The sequence below is a fragment of the Oncorhynchus tshawytscha genome, linkage group LG12, assembly GCF_018296145.1.
Source record: "Oncorhynchus tshawytscha isolate Ot180627B linkage group LG12, Otsh_v2.0, whole genome shotgun sequence".
Lineage (NCBI taxonomy): Eukaryota > Metazoa > Chordata > Actinopteri > Salmoniformes > Salmonidae > Oncorhynchus > Oncorhynchus tshawytscha.
This window is the reverse complement of record NC_056440.1, coordinates 68007501-68027386: the sequence shown is the minus strand read 5'-3', so window position 1 is coordinate 68027386 and position 19886 is coordinate 68007501. Positions and strand designations below refer to the sequence as shown.

Sequence of the window (19886 nt, the reverse complement as noted above, 5' to 3'; positions counted from 1 at the left end):
AAACTGCTATATATATATTTTTTTTTTCTCTCTTAGAATTAGGCCAAATTGATTTATAATATAAGTATATTTTATTCAAGAGATGTTCTCTATGACAAATTAGAGTACTAATTGAAGATGGGTGATGGTTCTTAAAATGTAACCTACTTTCTATCGTTATTTTTGTAGAAAAAGGGGGAAACACTGGAAGATGTTCATCGGTAGTTTCGGTGGAAAAGGTTGTGTGTCAACTGTAGGGGCGCTCATGTTTGCTGGGGATCGGAAGTGTCGGTGCCAGAGTGGCAGGTTAAATTGGCCAGGGTCAGAGTAAGTAGTACAGAAGGTGTTTTATACTGAGGCAGTGAAGAAAGTAGCGGAGGATGGGTCAAGGATCCTGAGAGAATCCCTGTGAGTAGGCCTAGTATATCTGTGACAGCACAGAGGGATAGGTCAATGACTGATGTATGCTTCATAACGATGGTTTTAATGAGTGTAGGGTTAGATGGTAGGGTCAGTTAAATGTTTTTACTTTCCCATTTTGTGGATCAAAATATAATTAAATTATACCCCAGTCTTGGTGGCGGTAATGCAACAGACATTGAATGCCATCCACCGTTAAACCTCAGCGAATAAGATGAAGGTTTAGCAACTCTGATGTAGGCCTACATTTACAATCCAGCAGACTATGGCGATAGGGTATCGAAGATTGGGTTATTTGCCCACCGAAGGTAGGAGCGGGGAAAACTACCCTACCCAGCATACATTGCAACATGCAAACCGAAGTTGCAGCGCCAGCGTGAAGAAGGTAAAGCCGGAGATGCAGCTAGCAACACAGATCAGCTTTGAACGCTTTATTTAGTATCTAGATAGTTTAATGAACACATCCCAACGTATCAATGAAGTATTGTAAGATATAGAATGATTATGTGGTTGTGGTGTGTTCCTCCCTTTATTCAAAGTCAGCTAGCCAACCAGGCTACTAGCTAACGTTAGCTAGATATCTAACGTGGATTTCCATAACTGGTTTACTTCGTGGTGGACTACTCAACCCTCCATGTTTTTCTGCTGTCTTCCCGTCAAATACCATGACAAACAAAAGCTAGCTAGGATCGTTGAGAGATGCTCGAACTAGCTACTAATGTTGGGGGGCGTAGTCGCTGTGTTAGCTCTTGTCCGTCGCACGGCGACGAGGTGCCCATGTTCTGTCGTTTTCCATATTTTTTCATCGTAACTCACCAAAGTAAACATTTTTAGAGTGCGGGATTACTTTTCTCTATGTGCAGGGTGTAATTTCTCCCAAAATATGAGTACTTTGATTACCGTTAAAATACCCTGATCCACGCGTATGGGTGGGATCTGCACTACGAGCTGCGTGGACAAGAGCTTGTCTGGCGGTATCATTGAGCTGGATGGAGGACTTAGGCCCGTTTTAGGATGGCAGCGCCATTGAGTTTTTTTAAACAATTTTAAGTAGTGAACTGAGTGGGACATCCTATAGGTTAAGGAAGGATCACATAATTCCATCCAGGTCATCATGAGGGATCGGCCAATTAATTATACACACGAGCAAACATCCAAATCGCCAACCTTGGCTTTATACCTGTTCAAACGACACTCTGGGTGGCAATATGACTCCTTTCAGTTTGTTTACACACTCCATAGTAGTAGAAGGAGAAAATTGACTACTTCAAAATGGAGATGGCCTCTGGCATTGCCCATGTTTTAGCAGATTTCATAATGGGACAGATACAATGTTGCGTCCTCTAACTACAATGTCTCTATGGGTGGTATACAAGGCAACTCATAGTCGTTGCGTGATGGACCAGAGCTACTGTGTTGTATTCAGATCCATCTAAGTATATGAGTCTGGTTGTATGTATGCAATGTAATCACAATTTACATATATGCAGTGAGTGGGTAACAGACTGTAATCTGCGTGTATTTATTATTATTATTATTATTTTTTATTTTACAGATTGTCGCTACACCATTTCACTCTGGTATTGGTCACACCATGGCAAAAGTTGGAGCTGTCATCTATCCCCACACGTTTGTTGTCTTATCTGAGCTGAGCAGAATTCCAACCAGCTCCCACAACCTGTGAGTCTGCAACTCCAGTAAGATACGTCCTCACACTAACACAAACGGTAACATTACGTAGGATGTCAAACATTAAATTATCTGAAGGCCCTCGGTACTTACAGTACTGAATGTTCACACAACGCTGCAGAGGACTTATAGGCCTACTCCTCTGCAGTTGACTCACCACACCTGATGTCACACTTGACATCTTGTGTTGATGTTGTGCAACTGCTCTGAAATGATAGTTTCATTGTTTTCAGCTGTCAATGTACTTATTATTTACAGTATAGGCCTAATTTTTAAATGGCTAGATCCGTATGGCTGTTTTTAATGTATATCTTTCTGTGTGTCTGTTAAGGGTGGAAGGACTGCCACCACCATTGAACCTCACTGATACAGAAAGTGGCGGTGTTGCAGCTCTACCAGGCTAAGGTCAGTCATTTCTTGACAAAGTGAAAATATTATAATGCATGCTATATTACCATACATATTATATGTTTCAATTACCACTCAGAACAACCCTCTCATACTCTTCCAGGCTCTTGACCCCTTGACTGTGTGAAAGTCATCATTTCTTCCTGTGGTATCAGATCCAGGCCCTTGAGAGCAATGTGTGAGCAACAGGACCATGGAGAAGGTGGCCGTAACAAGCTGTCCAACAGTGACGCCATCAAGCTGACAGATGACCTCTCTCTGAGTGACTCCGACCCTGAAGAGCGTAATGAGTCCATAGACCCAGAGGTGGAAGACTTGTCCTCATCTGATGATGAAGTGCACCAGAACTCCGGCCCTGGTCCCGTTCCCAAGAAACCCGCATTCAGTCTGACAGGTGGCAGCTCAAGCTTCTCCAACCGCAGCCGAAGCATCTTTGATTGCCTGGAGAGTGCCGCGAAGCTATCCTCGTCCAATTTGGGACAGGACAATGTCATTGACGGGGTCTTTGCACGTCCCCCTCCACCCCCACTGCTGCCGAGTGGAAAGAAGTATGGGGAGAAGGTGGGGGAATTGGTCAGCAAGCCTCCTCAGAAGAGAGGAGTGCCAGATTACCTGGTGAATCCTGAGCGCTGGACGCGCTACGACCTGGAGGATGTGCCAGAGACCAGTGACAGCAAGAATAGCATGGTGGCTCAGCAGTACATACAAAGCCTGCAGCAGCAGCAGAAGAAGGAGAACACGATGGAAGATGATCCTGAAGAGCCTTTTATACCTACTTTCAACCAGGGCCAGAGCAGTAGCTCAGAGCATAAGATCGTGTTCTCCAGGCCTAGCCGGCCACAGAAGGATGATGCTGCCGAAGTTAACAAGCCTGATCGAACCAAGAAGGTAGGGATGGGTCTCTGTCACTTAGATGATGATGATGAAGAAGAGGAGGGTATAGGCCTAGCAATCGCCCCCCAACGCCCAAAGGAGAGTGAGCGGAAGAGGAAGTGGACCCCGGTGGGGGAAGAAGAGGGCGCGCTGAGTGATCGGAAGGATCAACCACCTATTGGCTTCGTCATTAATAGGAACGTCAACAGGAAGAACTTCCGCAAGACATCAGAGAAAGAGGAGGACTGAGAGTACACATACTTGACCTCAATCAATTGTAGTCCTCTGGAAATAATGGAGGACCCTAAATATGGACAGTATTTTAGTGCTTCCCTGTAGAACCTCAAGCAGAGGAGTTTTTTTCCTAATCAAGGGAATGGTTTCGGCCTCTTGACTTTTCATCAGAATTAATGTAAAATGTGTATTTTGAATATTAACTTCAGACATGAAAATCACTTGTCAGTAATGCTAATGTATATTGTTGTTTCGAAGTCCAAAGAATATTGAATTTAGCCGTCAAGTATATTGGTGGAAGTGTAATGTAAACAATTGTATTTGTAGGAGACCCTTGTAAGTGGCATCATTTTTCATATTGCTGTAACTATTATTGATTATTGGAGCAGTAAAGTCTTCCCACAACTAAATAGTTTCTTTGTCACTTATGAATCTTTGCTCCTGTATTTTCCGTGACTGATGTGAAGCCAATAGGTTATATTACAGTATTTGAAGAATGTGCTTATGAGAATCATAGACATTGCTACGTTCATATCAACTAATTAAATGCATTCGTTGGTTTCACAGATAAGAAAAGCCCATCATTTGCATGCACTTTCAGGAGTAGAGAGATATAAAGAGACTCAGTTTTGGTCACTAACTGTAGACCTATTAAACGATTGCGACTGTCCGATTATGACCAGATGGCCGCATTACAAATCCACCCGAAGCGCTCAATATCAGCGCCTCACCGTTTGAGAAGCATGACGCTACCTACCTGAAAGTAATTGACTCAGAAACGCGGAAGTGAAGTCAACTTTTTTTTTTTTTAGCTCAGTACAGTAGTTTTTCATATATTTTTAGTATAATTAGAGCTCCCCGTCTGTCTGAAGTAGGGGTGAACGTTTCGTGAGTAATGAAGACAACGGCCCTCGAACGACAGAAGATGTGAATGGGGATTTTCAATATTCGCTCAATTTGAATAACGAGCGTATTGCAACATGTACTTAATGGATCCAGAGCAGGTGAGGAAGATTATTTATAAACAACTCACCTGCAAACAGTTTAGGAAACATGTTTTCATGTAGCTTACAGTATTTTGAATGAGTATAGAAATTGTTGGACTGAATAATGTATTTTTAAAATGTTATGCTCATGGATAATGGTAATGCAACTGTTTTTTAGATACTTTGAGGTGACGGTCATAGCAGGTTAAAATCTATTTCCGTATAGCTATAACCTGTATCAGACATCTATCTATACGTTTGTGTGCAAGTATGCTGAGTTGTGTTATGTTACCGTACCAAAAGTTGTCTACAGTGCTTTATCTATGAACTAGATGTGGGTCAAACATCAAACACACCCTAAGATCTAGATCAAATCCCTGAGCTGACAAGGTAAACATCTGTTGTTCTGCCCCTGAACAAGGCCGTTTAACCACTGTTCCCAGGCCGTCATTGTAAATAAGAATTTGTTCTTAGCTGACTTGCCTAGTTAAATAAAATATTACAGGTGTTTTATTTGGACTGAGAACACATGACTGTAGCTCATTGTAGCTGACGTTCCCTGAAACTATTTTCTGCCTCACCATGTGCAGTGCCTTCGAAAAGTATGCAGACCCCTTGACTTTTTTTTACACATTATGTTACGTTTCAGCATCGAGTCTTCTTGGGTATGATGCTGCAAGCTTGGTACACCTGTATTTGGGGAGTTTCTCCCATTCTTCTCTGCAGATCCACTCAAACTCTGTCAGGTTGGATGGGGTGTGTTTCTGCACAGCTATTTTCAGGTCTCTCCAGAGATGTTAGATCGGGTTCAAGTCTGGGCTCTGGCTGGGACACTCAAGGACATTCAGAGACTTGTCCCGTAGCCACTCCTGCGTTGTCTTGGCTGTATGCTTAGGGTCATTGTCATGTTGGAAGGTGAACCTTCACCCCAGTCTGAGGTCCTGAGTGCTTTGGAGCAGGTTTTCGTCAAGGATCTCGCTGTACTTTGCTTTGTTCATCTTTGCCTCGATTCTGACTTGTGTCCCAGTCCCTGCCGCTGAGAAACATCCCCATAGCATTTTTATTTTTATTTCACCTTTATTTAACCAGGTAGGCCTGTTGAGAACAAGTTCTCATTTACAACTGCAACCTGGCCAAGATAAAGCAAAGCAGTGCAACACAAACAACAAAACAGAGTTACACATGGAATAAACAAATGTACAGTCAGTAACACAATAGAAAAAAAATCTAGATACCGTGTGTGCAAATTAGGGAGGTAAGGCAATAAATAGGCCGTAGTGGCGAAGTAATTACAATTTAGCAATTAAACACGAGTGATAGATGTGCAGAAGATTAATGTGCAAGTAGAGGAACTGGGGTGCAAAGGAGCAAAATAAAATAACAATATGGGGATGAGGTAGTTGGATGGGCTATTTACATGCATGATGCTGCCACCCCCATGCTTCACCGTAGGAATGGTGCCAGGTTTCCTCCAGACGTGACCCTTGGCATTTAGGCCAAAGAGACCAGAGAATCTTGTTTCTCATGGGGTGAGAGTCTTTAGGTGCCTTTTGGGTAACTCCAAGCAGGCTGTCATGTGCCTTTTACTGAGGAGTGGTTTTCTTCTGGCCACTCTATCGTAAAGGCCTGATTGGTGGAGTGCTGCAGAGATGGTTGTCCTTCTGGAAGGTTCTCCCATCTCCACAGAGGAACTCTAGAGCTCTGTCAGAGTGACCATCGGCTTCTTAGTCACCTCCCTGACCAAGGCCCTTCTCCCCCCAAGTCTTGGTGGTTCCAAACGTCTTCCATTTAAGAATGATGGAGGTCATTGTGTGCTTGGGGACCTTCAATGTTGCAGACATTTTTTGGTACCCTTCCCCAGATCTGCGCCTCGACACAATCCTGTCTCGGAGCTCTACAGACAATCCCTTCGTCCTCATGGCTTGGTTTTTGCTCTGACATGCACTGTCAACTGTGGGACCTTATAGACAAGTGTGTACCTTTCCAAATCATGTCCAGTCAATTGAATTTACCACAGGTGGACTCCAAGTTGTAGAAACATCTCAAGGATGATCAATGGAAACAGGATATACCTGATCTCAATTTCGAGTCTCATAGCAAAGGGTTTGAATACTTATGTAAATGAGGTATTTCTGTTCAAATGTTTTAATAAATTAGCAAAGAATTCTAAAAACCTTTGTCGTTATGGGGTATTGTATGTAGATTGCTGAGGAATTGTTTTTATTTAATCCATTTTAGAACAGGGCTGTAACGTAACAAAATGTGGAAAAAGTCAAGTGGTCTGAATACTTTCCGAAGGCACTGTATAGGCTAGATTCATTGCAGCAGCTAAATAAATTAATGATAAAAAAAATCCCAGACCAACTTAAAATATTTCACAGATTTAAAGGTCGTTTATCTGGCCTTTTGTGTTTTAAAGCATAACTTCACCTCATCTAAAGCATGCAGATCTTTGAGAAATTGTCAGGTCAGCTTTTTACCTTGGACCATGTTTCTCTGAAGAGTGTCTATGATTTATGTGATGCTGAGGCCTGATGTATGACACCATTCCTCTGGCAACCCATGCCATATCCACTACACAGTACCCTACATCAGAGCCAGCCTCCTTTCAACGTTTGCCTGGTCTTCTTGGCTGTGCTCCTGGTGAAACAGGTTATCTCATTAAATCTTATGCAAACTGCACTAAAGAGGGTAATAGTGGCACACCTCCAAAATCCAATCAGTCAAGATTGGATCATATTTCTCGAGACATAGCAGAGCATAGAACTCCCACCCACTGAGTATGAGGAGCAGTCTATGGGATATTTTCACTGACGGGCGTGTTGGAGCATGTAATCTGGAAAATCCTGTGGGAGTCTGGAAGAATGAAAGTGAAAGACTGACAGGCTTTAGAGAGAAACCTGCATAACAACAGAGATGGCAAGAGGGATGGCCCAGTTGCCTTTATTTGTTTTACCCCTTTGCTTAGAGATGTGTGTTATTGACATCTCATGGACTGTAACTGTAAAAAGGAATTTGCCTAGAGTCCCTTTTTTCGACACAGGATAGTGAAGCCACAATGACAATTTGGCTATAGTGAATGAAGGCATATCATTGACCATTATGTTAGCTGAGAGGTTCCTTGTGGTCCATGTTGACTGGCACATGCCTGGCAGACCACTTCAGTGAGGTGGGGAGGAGGGCCAGCCCTTGTATCACAAGAGAGATGTCAAATTGTCCCTCTTTGTTACCCTGTGTTTTAGGATGGTATTGAGCTGCAGGAGAGAAACACGGATGGCTTTGACAATACCATGGAGGCATTACTCCCAATTCTGGTGAGACCGCACAACACACCATCTATTAATTTCACTGCATTCATCTTAGAGACATACATAGTCATACAGGTGATAATTATTCAAGCTGTTTGTATGACACAGTCCCTAGAATACAGAAAAGCTTGTATGTCTCCCATAGCACCAGCAGAGGACATATGATTATGTTCTAGTTGCTGATAAAGTTGAGGACCAGGATCACCCAAGGTTTCTGAAGCAGGTGGCTTTTATTGACCACCTGAGGAAGAAAAACATGAAAGTAACAGTGAGTTTGTTACTTGATTAAATCACATTTAAATTCCATATGGAGTGATGTTGAGGCAATGTTACTTTATTGGGTTGTGTACAATATTTTATTGGGATGTGTACAACTGTAGAGAATGTGTGACATTTATACTGTAACATCATGGCCAATCCTCCTAAAATGAACCTGGTTCAATGCTCATCATGAACTTTGCCTTTTTGTGTCAGAAAATCGTTCATGTTGACAAGGTGTTTTATGGTGTCCGGGCCCCGAAGGAGATCTTTGACAAGTACAGGTACCTACTTAAGGTGTCTGATTCTTGCAACTGGAGCGGCGACCGGAAATGTGGCAGGGTTCCTCACTCAACCAGGTGAGATGCATTGAACTCTCACTCTTGCCATTCCATATGCAAATAACGTTAACTTCCAACATGTCCTCTTACCTTGTTCCTGTTTTTCTTTCAGAATCAGAGTAGTGCATTACATCCTACACCACACCCATATCAACACAGGAGGTATGTGAAGTGCTCCCTCCATTGATCTCTTTAGCAACATATTTGTCCCTGACTTCAATTGTTCTGCACTCCTAACCCTCTTTTTAATTTAAACACAACAGAGAACCTCAGAGAGCTCCAGGAGAAGGGTGTCTTTGAGGCCGCGTTCTGCCTGCATGAGGTTAAAAAAAACATCATTATTTGTATACCTGATTACTTGTTCAATTTTGAGGGGCATTGTAGCTGTTTGTCTTGTATGATCGTAAGTAGCCCATATGAAATTCATTGATGTGAAATACGTCTACAGTATGAGCCTCTTTCTATTTTTATAGAGGAACAAGCAAAAGGTGTTGAAACAAAAGTGGGCACGATGGTCTGCTCTCTGTACGACCCAGCCTGTCGATGATGTCAGGTAAGACCTTCTATATATCCAGCTGTGTTTCTGTGTCTTTTGGTTTCACAGTGGCCTTTCCTCAATTGGATTTACTCAACTCTTGCATCCTCTCACCTCCATCCTCTCTGGCCTCCTTTTGAAAAAGGTCATAGGTAATCAAGGAGACACGTCGAGAAGGGGAAAAGTTGACAAAATTGTGCTTGTAATTAATGAGACTCATTGTCCAATAGCACATTGACAAAAATTACGTTTACATGGTGGAATCCCCAAGTAAATGTATACAGTGATAAAAACAAATGTAGCTAGCTAGTTGTGCAAGACATGTTGTAGATAAATGATCAATAGAATATTGTTATGAAATGTTTGTATGCTTTTCTCCTTCAAGAAAATAGCTGATTTCAAAGTGGGTGTGGAAGATTAAAACTCTTCCGCAAAGGAATCATGTAGGATTCATTTGTGCTTCCATTACAAAAGGAGGCTATCGAGGAAGGGAGGACCATCTTCAGTTTGCCTACAAAAAATTGTCGCTCTCCTTGACCACTTATTGGTTTCCAGGTCAACGAGGAGAGAGGACTGGGGAGAGAGGGTGGAGAACAGACTTTTGCCCAATGAAGAAAAGGCCTATCTCTCTCTCCTTCAAAGCAATTAACTCTGTTACCAAGAAGTATGCCAGCTAGTGGTTATAGCCACACAGAACTTTGGGTTTGCCGATGCAGCTAAACGTAATGTGCTTACCTAAAGCAGGATTTCACAAACTCGGTCCTGGGCCTGCCCCTGGGTGCTCGTTTTGTTTTTTTTCCCTAGCACCACACAGCCGATTCAAATAACCAACTCATCATCAAGCTTAGTTTAAACCAGCTAAGAACAGCCCTTAGCTATGGTATATTGGCCATATACCACACCCCCTCATGCCTTATTGCTTAAATATACAGCATGCAAATAGCAATACAACATGTCATTTACCTCAGTCATGTGAAAGGGAAATTATCAAGATAAACTACATGTTAATTAAATATTTATTTTTATCCCCCCTGGAAACCTAGTAAGGGGTGTTAACTGAAAAGGAATATCCTTTTCCTGGTTTGAATTTGAACATGCAAACTGAAATGTATCTATGTCTGTCAGGAGTTACTTTGGAGAGAAGGTGGCTCTGTATTACCTGTGGTTGGGCTGGTATACCATCCTGCTGGTCCCTGCAGCCATTCTGGGTGTGATTGTGTTCCTGTATGCACTGGCTTTCTTCAACACCAGCCCCCTCATGTGAGTTGACTGGCCCACTGAGCCAAATTCTTTATTAAGCTGATTGGTGCTGACATTTTAGTAGGAATAAAAAATTGGTTACATGGCGTTGCTCCTCTTTAAAACTCATGTGTTTCTGAAGGTGCATTGTGTGTCTTCATATTACAGAAAGGAGGTCTGTGAGTCTGACACTGTTATGTGCCCGAGGTGTGACAAGTGGTGTCAAGTATGGCAGCTGCGTGACACCTGTACCTATGCCAAGGTAACTCATGTCATTCTACCATACTGCATTTCAAACTTTACTATTTAAAAAATAGTTAATAAAGTTTGTATGTTCAAAATGTGTCTTGTGTGCAGGTGAGTCCTCTGTTTGACAATGAGGGGACGGTGGCCTTTGCTATGTTCATGGCAGTCTGGGGTAAGTCTCTCACACAGGATAAAACTGATTCTTTCCACCCAATACATTTTTAATTCAGATAAATCTAGACATTGTTATGACTCATGCCCTTCTTATTTTTCCAGCTACCATTTTTCTGGAGCTGTGGAAGAGACACAAAGCAACGTTTGTGTCTAAATGGAAAGTATTTGACTGGTGTGAGGAAGAGGTATGGCTTCACTTAGGCTTAGGAAACCATTATATGTCTGGATTTACATGTGGTAAAATCCTGAATATTGTTCCATCTGGCCTGCAGGAGGATCTCATCCTGGGAGTAGTCAATGATCCAGACTGCCATCCCAAAGAGTTTTGCCATTCTTATCTGCGCAGCACTCTAGTTCTGGTGCTGGTCACTCTCATGGTCAGTCCCAGTCAGTCACTCAGTACCATATTGAAACAAACGTAGCAATTTTCATCCTGGTCTATACCTGTGTTTAGCTCCGGTTCAGTCATTGTTGTCCTCTCACTGTGTGTGTGTGTTCTTTTACCAGTTGATTCTGATCATCGGGCTAACCCAGGCTCTGGTGGTGTTCCGTGTGGTTGCTGCTGTGCTGTTGTCAGAGGGAACATGGGAGTTTGTAAGGGACCATGCCAACACTGTAGCAGTAATGCTGGGTGCTGTACTACACTACTTCACCATGCAAGTTATGACCAGAGTAAGTTCAACCAGCAACCCCTCTAAGTCATGTAGACCTGCACAGTCGCTAACTCTTCTCCTCTCTTACCCGGATAGGTCAACAAGGCTGTGGCCTTCAAGCTGTATGTAAGCTGTATATGTAAAACATATGTTTATATTGAACATTTTCATTTACAATCAAACATGTACAGTTGAAGATGAAAGTTTACATACACCTTAGCCAAATACATTTGAACTCAGTTTTTCACAATTTCTGACATTTAATCCTAGTAAACATTCCTTGTATTAGGTCAGTTAGGATCTCCACTTTATTTTAAGAATGTGAAATGTCAGAATAATAGAGTGATTTATTTCAGCTTTTATTTCTTTCATCACATTCCCAGTGGGTCAGAAGTTTACATGCACTCAATTAGTATTTGGTAGCATTGCCTTTAAATTGTTTAACTTCGGTCAAGTGTTTCAGATAGCCTTCCACAAGCTTCCCACAATAAGTTGGATGAATTTTGGCACATTCCTCCTGACAGAGCTGATGTAACTGAGTCAGGTTTGTAGGCCTCCTTGCTTGCAAACACTTTCTCAGTTCTGCCCACAAATTTTCTATAGGATTGGGGTCAGGCCTTTGTGATGGCCAATACTTTGACTTTGTTGTCCTTAAGCCATTTTGTCACAAATTTGGAAGTATGCTTTGGGTCATTGTCCATTTGGAAGACCCATTTGCGAGCAAGCTTTAACTTCCTGACTGATGTCATGAGATGTTGCTTCAATATATCCACATCATTTTCCTGTCATGATGCCATCTATTTTGTGAAGTGTACCAGTCCCTCCTGCAGCAAAGCACCCCCATAACATGATGCTGCCACCCCCTTTCTTCACGGTTGGGAAGGTTATCTTCAGCTTGCAAACCTCCCCCTTTTTCCTCCAAACATAATGATGGTCATTATGGCCAAACGGTTCTATTTCTGTTTCATCAGACCAGAGGACATTTCTCCAAAAAGTACAATCTTTGTCCCATGTGCAGTTGCAAACCGTAGTCTGGCTTTTTTATGGCGGTTTTGGAGCAGGGCTTTGCTGAGCGGCCTTTCAGATTATGACGATATAGGACAAATTTTACTGTGGATATAGATACATTTGTACCCGTTTCCTCCAGCATCTTCACAAGGTTCTTTGCTGTTGTTCTGGGATTGATTTGTACTTTTAGCACCAAAGTACGTTCATCTCTAGGAGGCAGAACGCGTCTCCTTCCTGAGCGGTATGATGGCTGTGTGGTCCCACGGTGTTTGTACTTGCGTACTATTGTTTGTACAGATGAACGTGGTACCTTCAGGCGTTTGGAAATTGCTCCCAAGAATGAACCAGCCTTGTGAAGGTCTACAATTTTGGCTTGGCTGATTTATTTTGCTTTTCCTGATGTCAAGCAAAGAAGCACTGAGTTTGAAGGTAGGCCTTGAAATACATCCACAGGTATACCTCCAATTGACTCAAATTATGTCAATTAGCCTATCACAAGCTTCAAAAGCCATGACATAATTTTCAGTAGTTTTCCAATCTGTTTAAAGGCACAGTCAACTTAGTGTATGTAAACTTCTGACCCACTGGAATTGTGATACAGTGAATTATGAGTGAAATAATCTGTCTAAACAATTATTGGAAAAATGACTTGTGTCATGCACATAGTAGATGTCCAAACCGACTTGCCAAAACTATAGTTTGTTAACAAGAAATTTGTGGAGTGGATGAAAAATAAGTTTGAATGACTCCAACCTAAGTGTATGTAAACTTCCAACTTCAACTGTACATGTTCATCACTGTCATTCTGTCAGATGGAATTGTACTTAACTTCTTTCACTGACTCACTTAGCTAATGTTGCTGCTTTTGCCTGCAGAGAAGACACAGTCGCGTGCAGCCACTGAGAGGAGCTTCACTGTCAAGATGTTTACCTTCCAGTTCTTCACCCTCTTCTCCTCGCTTGTATATGTGGCATTTTTCCTGGGCAGGTACTGAGTGCAACGTGTGTGTGTGTGTAGTATTAATATTTGATCGGGCTGACGGTACATGGGGCTCCCGAGTGGCACAGCGGTCTAAGGCACTACATCTCAGTGCTAGAGGTGTCACTACAAAACCTGGTTTGATCCCATGCTGTATCACAACCGGCCGTGATTGGGAGTCCCATAGGGCGGCGCCCAGCGTCATCCGGGTTAGGGTTTAGCCGGGGTAGGCCGTCATTGTAAATAAGATTTTTTTCTTAACTGACTTGCCTAGTTAAATCAAATAAATAAAAGATTGCAGACTAGCCTAAAACCAAGGGGAAAACTGTTGGTAAAGTACTGCTCTGTGTCAGCTGTCATGGGCAGCCTAGCTGTATGGAGAAGGTGCTTTCTGTATCCACAAGTGTCCATGTATCTTGAAATGTTTGAGTCCTGAACCATAAATGTGTAAGTATTTGAAATGTTTATGCATATGTGCTTACATTTAATGAATCTAACACGTTGTTCTCGTGCATAGGATAAATGGCCGCCCAGGCAGCTATGTTCGTATTTTTGGTAAATGGAGATTGGAGGAGGTGGGTAGCTCATCACTATTATATATATATTTTTAAGTATTACTTAACATGGGATTATGACATGGTTGAATGGTTTGGATTGTCTTTAGACTGTTGCCATATCTGCCTTTTCCTGTCCTTGTCAGTGTCATCCCAGTGGCTGCCTCACTGACCTCTTCATTCAAATGGCCGTCATCATGGTGCTCAAACAGACACTGAATAACATCTTTGAGTTTATTGTGCCGTAAGTACAATATATAGCTATGGTTTTCTACCTGCTTAACATAGATACATTCTGAGGAAATAAATAGGTTGAATAAGCCCTTTGATGTGTTGAGTAAGCTTTTGGTAATTCAAATAAACGTTTGACTGTCAGTCAGATGATAAAACCCCATGTAAATATGAATTCTAGTTAATGAATTGAATTCCTTCTAATTAACCAAATTGGACATCCAAAGTAGAGCATCATACTTTCTCACTTTAGGTTGTCCTATGTTGTTGTGCAGCTGGTTCAAGAGTTACTTCAAAAGGACTACAACTAAGAAGCTGGAGAGGAAGTGTGGCGACTGCTACAAAAATGCATGTCGCGAAGAGGAGAGGAGGGGCCATGACCCATGTGATATCTGCAAGCTGCATGATTGGCTGCGCAACTACGATCTGAATGACGTAAACTTTTTCAGTCTCTTCAATGAGTTTCTGGAAATGGGTACGTCACATTAACAAGTCACTACCTTCCATGGATGTCTCAGTCCAAAGTCTTTATTTTTTTCACCGAAGTGATTCTATCTCTCTCTTACACTGTGATTCATTGTTTCTTTTATGTTCAATGTTTCTGCCCAGTTGTTTTTATTGACTTCCCAATCCCCTGTGTTGAATATTAAATCTCTGTTGTGTTATTACACTCTTCTCATGCAGTTCTTCAGTTCAGTTTCACCACCATCTTTGTGGCGGCCTTCCCTCTGGCCCCTCTACTGGCCCTCATCAACAATATCTTTGAGATCCGTCTGGATGCCATCAAGATGGTCAGCTTGGAACGCAGATTAGTCCCCAAGAAAACCAATAATATTGGTGAGTTAAACAGTATATGCAAAAGCTTGTGCTTCTCTGGTAAACTCCTTACCATGTTTTTGTTGGGGCTTGTATGCTCATCCCATAATATGATTTCTCAGGTATATGGATCAAAGTTCTAGAAGCTATTGGTGTTCTGGCTGTCATTGCCAATGGGCTAGTCATTGGGGTGTCCTCAGACTTCATCCCTCGGCTGGTCTATCGCTATCACTACGGACCCTGTGCCAATGGAGAAGAAAATGTACAGTAAGTTCTACTGTAGCACATTGTGCAGTGACTGGTGCATGAGTTGCACCTACAGTAGAGTAGACCTCTCACACATGGTCTGGACTCTTAAAACAATGAATGCCATAGTAATAATGTAGATAATGTCATCTGATAGACTACATTCGAGCCTCCTGAGTGGCGCAGTGGTCTAAGGCACTGCATTGCAGTGATTGAGGGGCCACTACAGACCCTGGTTTGGTCCCGGACTGTGTCGCAGCCGGGCCGCGACCGGGAGACCCATGAGGCGGCGCACAATTGGCCCAGCATCGTACGTGTTAGGGGAGGGTTTGGCCGGCCGGGATGTCCTTGTCCCATCACACTCTAGCGACTCCTGTGGCGGGCCGGGCGCATGCACGATGACGCGGTTGCAAGTTGTACGGCGTTTCCTCCCACACATTGGTGCGGCTGGCTTCCGGGTTAAGCGAGAAGTGTGTCAAGAAGCAGAGCGGCTTGGCAGGGTCGTGTTTCGGAGGATACATGGCTCTCGACCTTCGCCTCTCCCAAGTCCATACGAGAGTTGCAGCGATAGGACAAGACTGTAACTACCAATTTTGATATCACGAAAATTGGGGAGAAAAATAAAGACTACATTCGCTACTGTCTCTCTATTGAAACTGTTCCAAAGGCAGAGTTCAACAGTTCCCTAGTTTAGTCTTTATTGGCATAAGTAACCATGCTGTGGGTAAACACTGGTGGCAGATGTCAAGGACATCCTAAAGTTGTAATAATACTGACTCGCCATGTTATCATGTGACTATTTGTTTGCCCTTCAAGCTGGTTGTGAAAAAGCCTCGCAATTTAATTCTATCTCCAAATTCCAAGACAAATTAATATGGAAATGTATTTCCAATTATGATTTTGTAAGCTAAGCTTAGTTGCTAAATTGTATGTTTTGTGTTGATTCATGGGGCATTACTTTTTCGGTTCTCTAAACGGTTAGCTGCATAAAACCTCATGAGTTGGAGAAGGGTTTGTTTTTATATGACCATAATCCCTTTTCCCCCCCCCTTATAGCTGTATGAAGGGCTATATCAACGACACCCTATCCACTGCTCAGATAACAGACCTGAATGTGCGGAAGGACTTTTTCCCCAGTCAACTGATCACAGAGAGCGGCTTCAATGTTACACAATGCAGGTGGGCATCTGTGAGGCACAACTAGGTCACTACGGAAGCTACTATTTACCAAAGCCTGGTTCAACCCCCCTGGTTCAACCCTATGAATTTCACTGTTTATATTAATGAAGTGTTTGAATAATAATCAGAAACCAAAGCAACCAATTCTCCTCAGGCATCCATACATGTAGCTAGAGTCTATGCAGTCACAAACAGAAAAAAACCCCAGTCCATTGATACCAGTAGTTGTTGAGAGTGATTGTTGATGGTGAAACTGGTGTGTGTTCCCAGCTATAAAGACTACAGAAATGATGTTGACTACAGCCTCACCTCCCAGTTCTGGCTCATCATGGCTGTACGCTTTGCCTTCGTCGTCCTATTTGAGGTATGTCTTTCTTGGCATCTGTGAATATGTGTATTTATGTCAAACTACTTACATTATTTTCAGTTTAGTTTTGGCACATCAGGAATCACTGAATTCCATGTTATTGATTTTAATTGAGCTCTGCACCCATGATCCAATCAAACATTATTTAAAATTGTGACACTTTACAATAAAACTAAAGATGCAAAAGCAAAGGATGTCTAAAACTATAAAATCACTTGTTAAAGGTCAAGCTAAAAAGATGAGTTTAGGGTTTTGTCAAAACCTTATCCTTGCAATTCCAAATGGCCATTGAGCAATACCAAATATCATGGATATGATTGAACAAGCCTGTCTGTCTTTCACCTCTATCTGTAGCATGTAGTGGTCATCTTTAAATGCATTGCTGCCTGGTTTGTGCCTGACTCCCCCATGCTGGTGAAGAATGACAGACTGAAGGATAAACTCAGTAGGCTCAAAGAGGAACTGCAGTGAGTTAAAACATATGGCTATAGACTACCACAATATTCCTTGTATGATTAAGTGTTGACGTACTTCATCTGCATGGAACATATTATCACCATAGTGATTTCCATGATCGGATTAAAACGAATATTGTCTGTGTTGACAGGGATATGAAGTACAGCCAGTCCACAGATGTGTGATGACCACAACGGAGGGACATCCTGAGGCATGACACATGACTTTGAAGCCTTGAAAAAGACACATTAAAAGTGATGCTCTCTGCACTGACCTGAGATCAGCATCTTACAGAATAGTTAGCGCGTTATGAGAGGTAGGACAGCACCATCTCCCAACACCTCTGCGCTTTCTTCCACATGGCCAACGCACTGTTTATACCTGTGTGATTAATGGCCACCCGTGGCGCATGCGAGGGTATCTTGATAGCCGATCGGGGCGACAAGTTTCTACGAGGATTAAACGGCTCCAAACTGTATTTCACATATAAGCAAGTGTACCCCAATATAAATGAAGCAATATACTGACAGACTAACCCCAGATACCAGACGCCAAACCACAACTGGGGTTCATAAGAAGAGGTCCATATAACATTGTATTTTCTTGAATGACCGATGACCCAGCAGTAGCCTCAGCCGAGTCCCCAACAACCAGATGTTCCGGTTTTCAGGGGAAATGGAAAGAGAGCCTGTGACGCAACTTCCGCTTTTGGACGTTAACAAGGCGACACTTCATCTTAACTCCTCCTCCACATTTACCGGATTGGTTGAACAGTGCAGAAGATAACGTTTTTTCTTCTTCTTCTCGTCAAGACCAGTATGTAGGGGATCTAGTTTCAGGCATTTATTTTTCCTAATCAAAAGGGGACCATCGCAGTCTCTCAGAATTTTGGTTGGTGTATAAAACGTGTGAATTCAGATAAATAAGAAGGTGTGATGGGTCCGTACACCAAACATGTTTTGACTGTTATCAGGGATAGCGTACAGGCTTTTCAACTTTGCAGCCTTCTTCAGTGTGTAGATTTATTTTATGCCTGCTACATTAGGTTAACCTAGCAGGGATACCTATACAGTAACAGAGTTTGGGTTAATTTTGTTTCACAAACTATGTGCTATACAAATGGAAAACCTGAGTTGAAATGTATTGACTCCCTTACTCTGGCCAATATTAATATTTTACAAAGAACTGAGGTAGTTTTATTTTTGGTAAGGATGTAACAACCTGTTTTGCAAATACTGTACTGATGTTTCCTGTTTACATGCTTTTAGTAACCTCAATGTTCTCTCAACATAAAGAATCACAAAGTGTGAATAATGTAATTTATCTTTGAAATATTAATATCTTTGTTATATAATTATGCATCTCTTAACTTTTAATCCACTGCATTAATTCTTTATTTGAAATGATATTCTGGAAAATTGTGTTATCGCTTTTTAAATTCAAACATAGGGTTGCTTCATGTTGTGTGTATGAGCAAGCGTTTTTGTAAAAACATTTAAGTATCATTCAGAAATGACTTGGCCCAATACCTATGGATATTGTATTGTTGTTGGAAAGGTGTACATTTTGAGTTGTTTTTTTTACTGTACATTGTACATAAAGTATGTGACAGGGTTTTGCTCATCAGTCTATCACCTGCGTGAAAGTGCATTGTAATTTTGTCCTTTTGCTTCTCACTTTTGATGGACAGACGGGACAAAGATTAAAGCTTGCAGTAATTTTACTCTCAGCTGAATGTGTACTTTAGGACTTTTTTTTTGTAAGCTAAGTAGACACAATTAACTGCCATTTGCTGGACCACACCCGGTCTATTTCTCTAACAAGTTAAGCCTGATCAACAACAAAATACTTTTTTACATTAGGTCAGGTAAATAAAATAAAGAGAGAGCTGTTATAGAGACAATTGGTCAATTAGACGGTTGCTATGAAATAACCCTCTTTGACCATAATGTCTGTATACCACAAGAGGGCAGAGTGGTCTTCTCTCCTACAGCCCAAAGTTATATACAGCACTAAACTACATAACCTACCTTGTGTAAACAGTTTTGGTGAAGGAAAATGAAAGGGCTCATCTACATGGTCTACTAAAAGCAGTTCCTAACTACATGTCATTTTATTGTAGATAAAACTATTCTATCCATGTCCCCTGGCCTGTCATTTCATTGAGAGTTCCTCCCCTCTATTAGAGTTAAACCAAAAATATTCTCAGTGTTCCAATAACATAAATCCTCTTAGTGGGTTCACTTCATATCTGGAATGCATTCAGTGAGGTTGCAGAAATACTAACGTAACACAGCATATAAAATACTTTTGTTCTTATTTTAAAAACGGCATGTTTGTGTGGACATATCAGACTAACTCATGGTTGAACAGTTCATCACAATCTTCCTTTCTCTATTCTTAACTTTTGTTTCTCACGAAAACTCTCTAAGCCCCCTCTCTGCTGACTCTCTCTGGTCTCTCTCTGCTGACTCTGATCTCAGAGGAGATAAAAACCAAGCCAGATCCTACTGTCTGCATTCCAAGGCTTTCTCCATTCCCTTTATAAAGAGGGTTGTTAGCCTGTGTCTTTGCTCTTCGGCTGGTCCTTTTACTCCCCCACCATTTCCCATGACTTCCCGGAGAACCTTACCCTCTCACCACAGTTCATACCTCATAGTGTGCTGCCAGACTGAGGAACAGTATCTGTAAACTTAAACACGCCCTGT

General features: G+C 42.0%; 2 protein-coding genes across 11 annotated transcripts; both read left to right on the top strand.

Annotated features, from left to right (window-relative positions):
* Nucleotides 1-208: 208 nt before the first annotated feature.
* LOC112263792 (protein TSSC4) lies at nucleotides 209-4013 on the top strand. Of its 10 annotated transcripts, none has more exons than XM_024440396.1 (4): nucleotides 209-306; nucleotides 1955-2096; nucleotides 2420-2493; nucleotides 2600-4013. In XM_024440396.1, the coding sequence occupies exon 4, from the start codon at nucleotides 2671-2673 to the stop codon at nucleotides 3616-3618; it is 948 nt and encodes a 315-aa protein (XP_024296164.1). In that variant the 5' UTR covers nucleotides 209-306; nucleotides 1955-2096; nucleotides 2420-2493; nucleotides 2600-2670; the 3' UTR covers nucleotides 3619-4013. The 10 variants fall into 10 exon arrangements, with proteins under 10 accessions (XP_024296164.1, XP_024296169.1, XP_024296168.1 ...); XM_024440401.2 differs by having other exon boundaries at nucleotides 217-387; nucleotides 1955-2079; nucleotides 2652-4013; XM_024440400.2 differs by having other exon boundaries at nucleotides 217-387; nucleotides 2652-4013.
* A 352-nt stretch (nucleotides 4014-4365) lies between these two features.
* On the top strand, nucleotides 4366-18907 carry LOC112264218 (anoctamin-9). The gene is made up of 24 exons (XM_024440782.2): nucleotides 4366-4607; nucleotides 7832-7903; nucleotides 8043-8165; nucleotides 8372-8514; nucleotides 8609-8658; nucleotides 8760-8818; nucleotides 8970-9049; nucleotides 10157-10291; nucleotides 10439-10532; nucleotides 10628-10688; nucleotides 10793-10875; nucleotides 10963-11067; nucleotides 11198-11465; nucleotides 13164-13171; nucleotides 13202-13338; nucleotides 13847-13904; nucleotides 14030-14127; nucleotides 14390-14589; nucleotides 14799-14951; nucleotides 15053-15197; nucleotides 16233-16355; nucleotides 16626-16719; nucleotides 17077-17189; nucleotides 17330-18907. The coding sequence occupies exons 1-24, from the start codon at nucleotides 4584-4586 to the stop codon at nucleotides 17361-17363; spliced, it is 2460 nt and encodes an 819-aa protein (XP_024296550.1). The 5' UTR covers nucleotides 4366-4583; the 3' UTR covers nucleotides 17364-18907.
* Nucleotides 18908-19886: the final 979 nt, after the last annotated feature.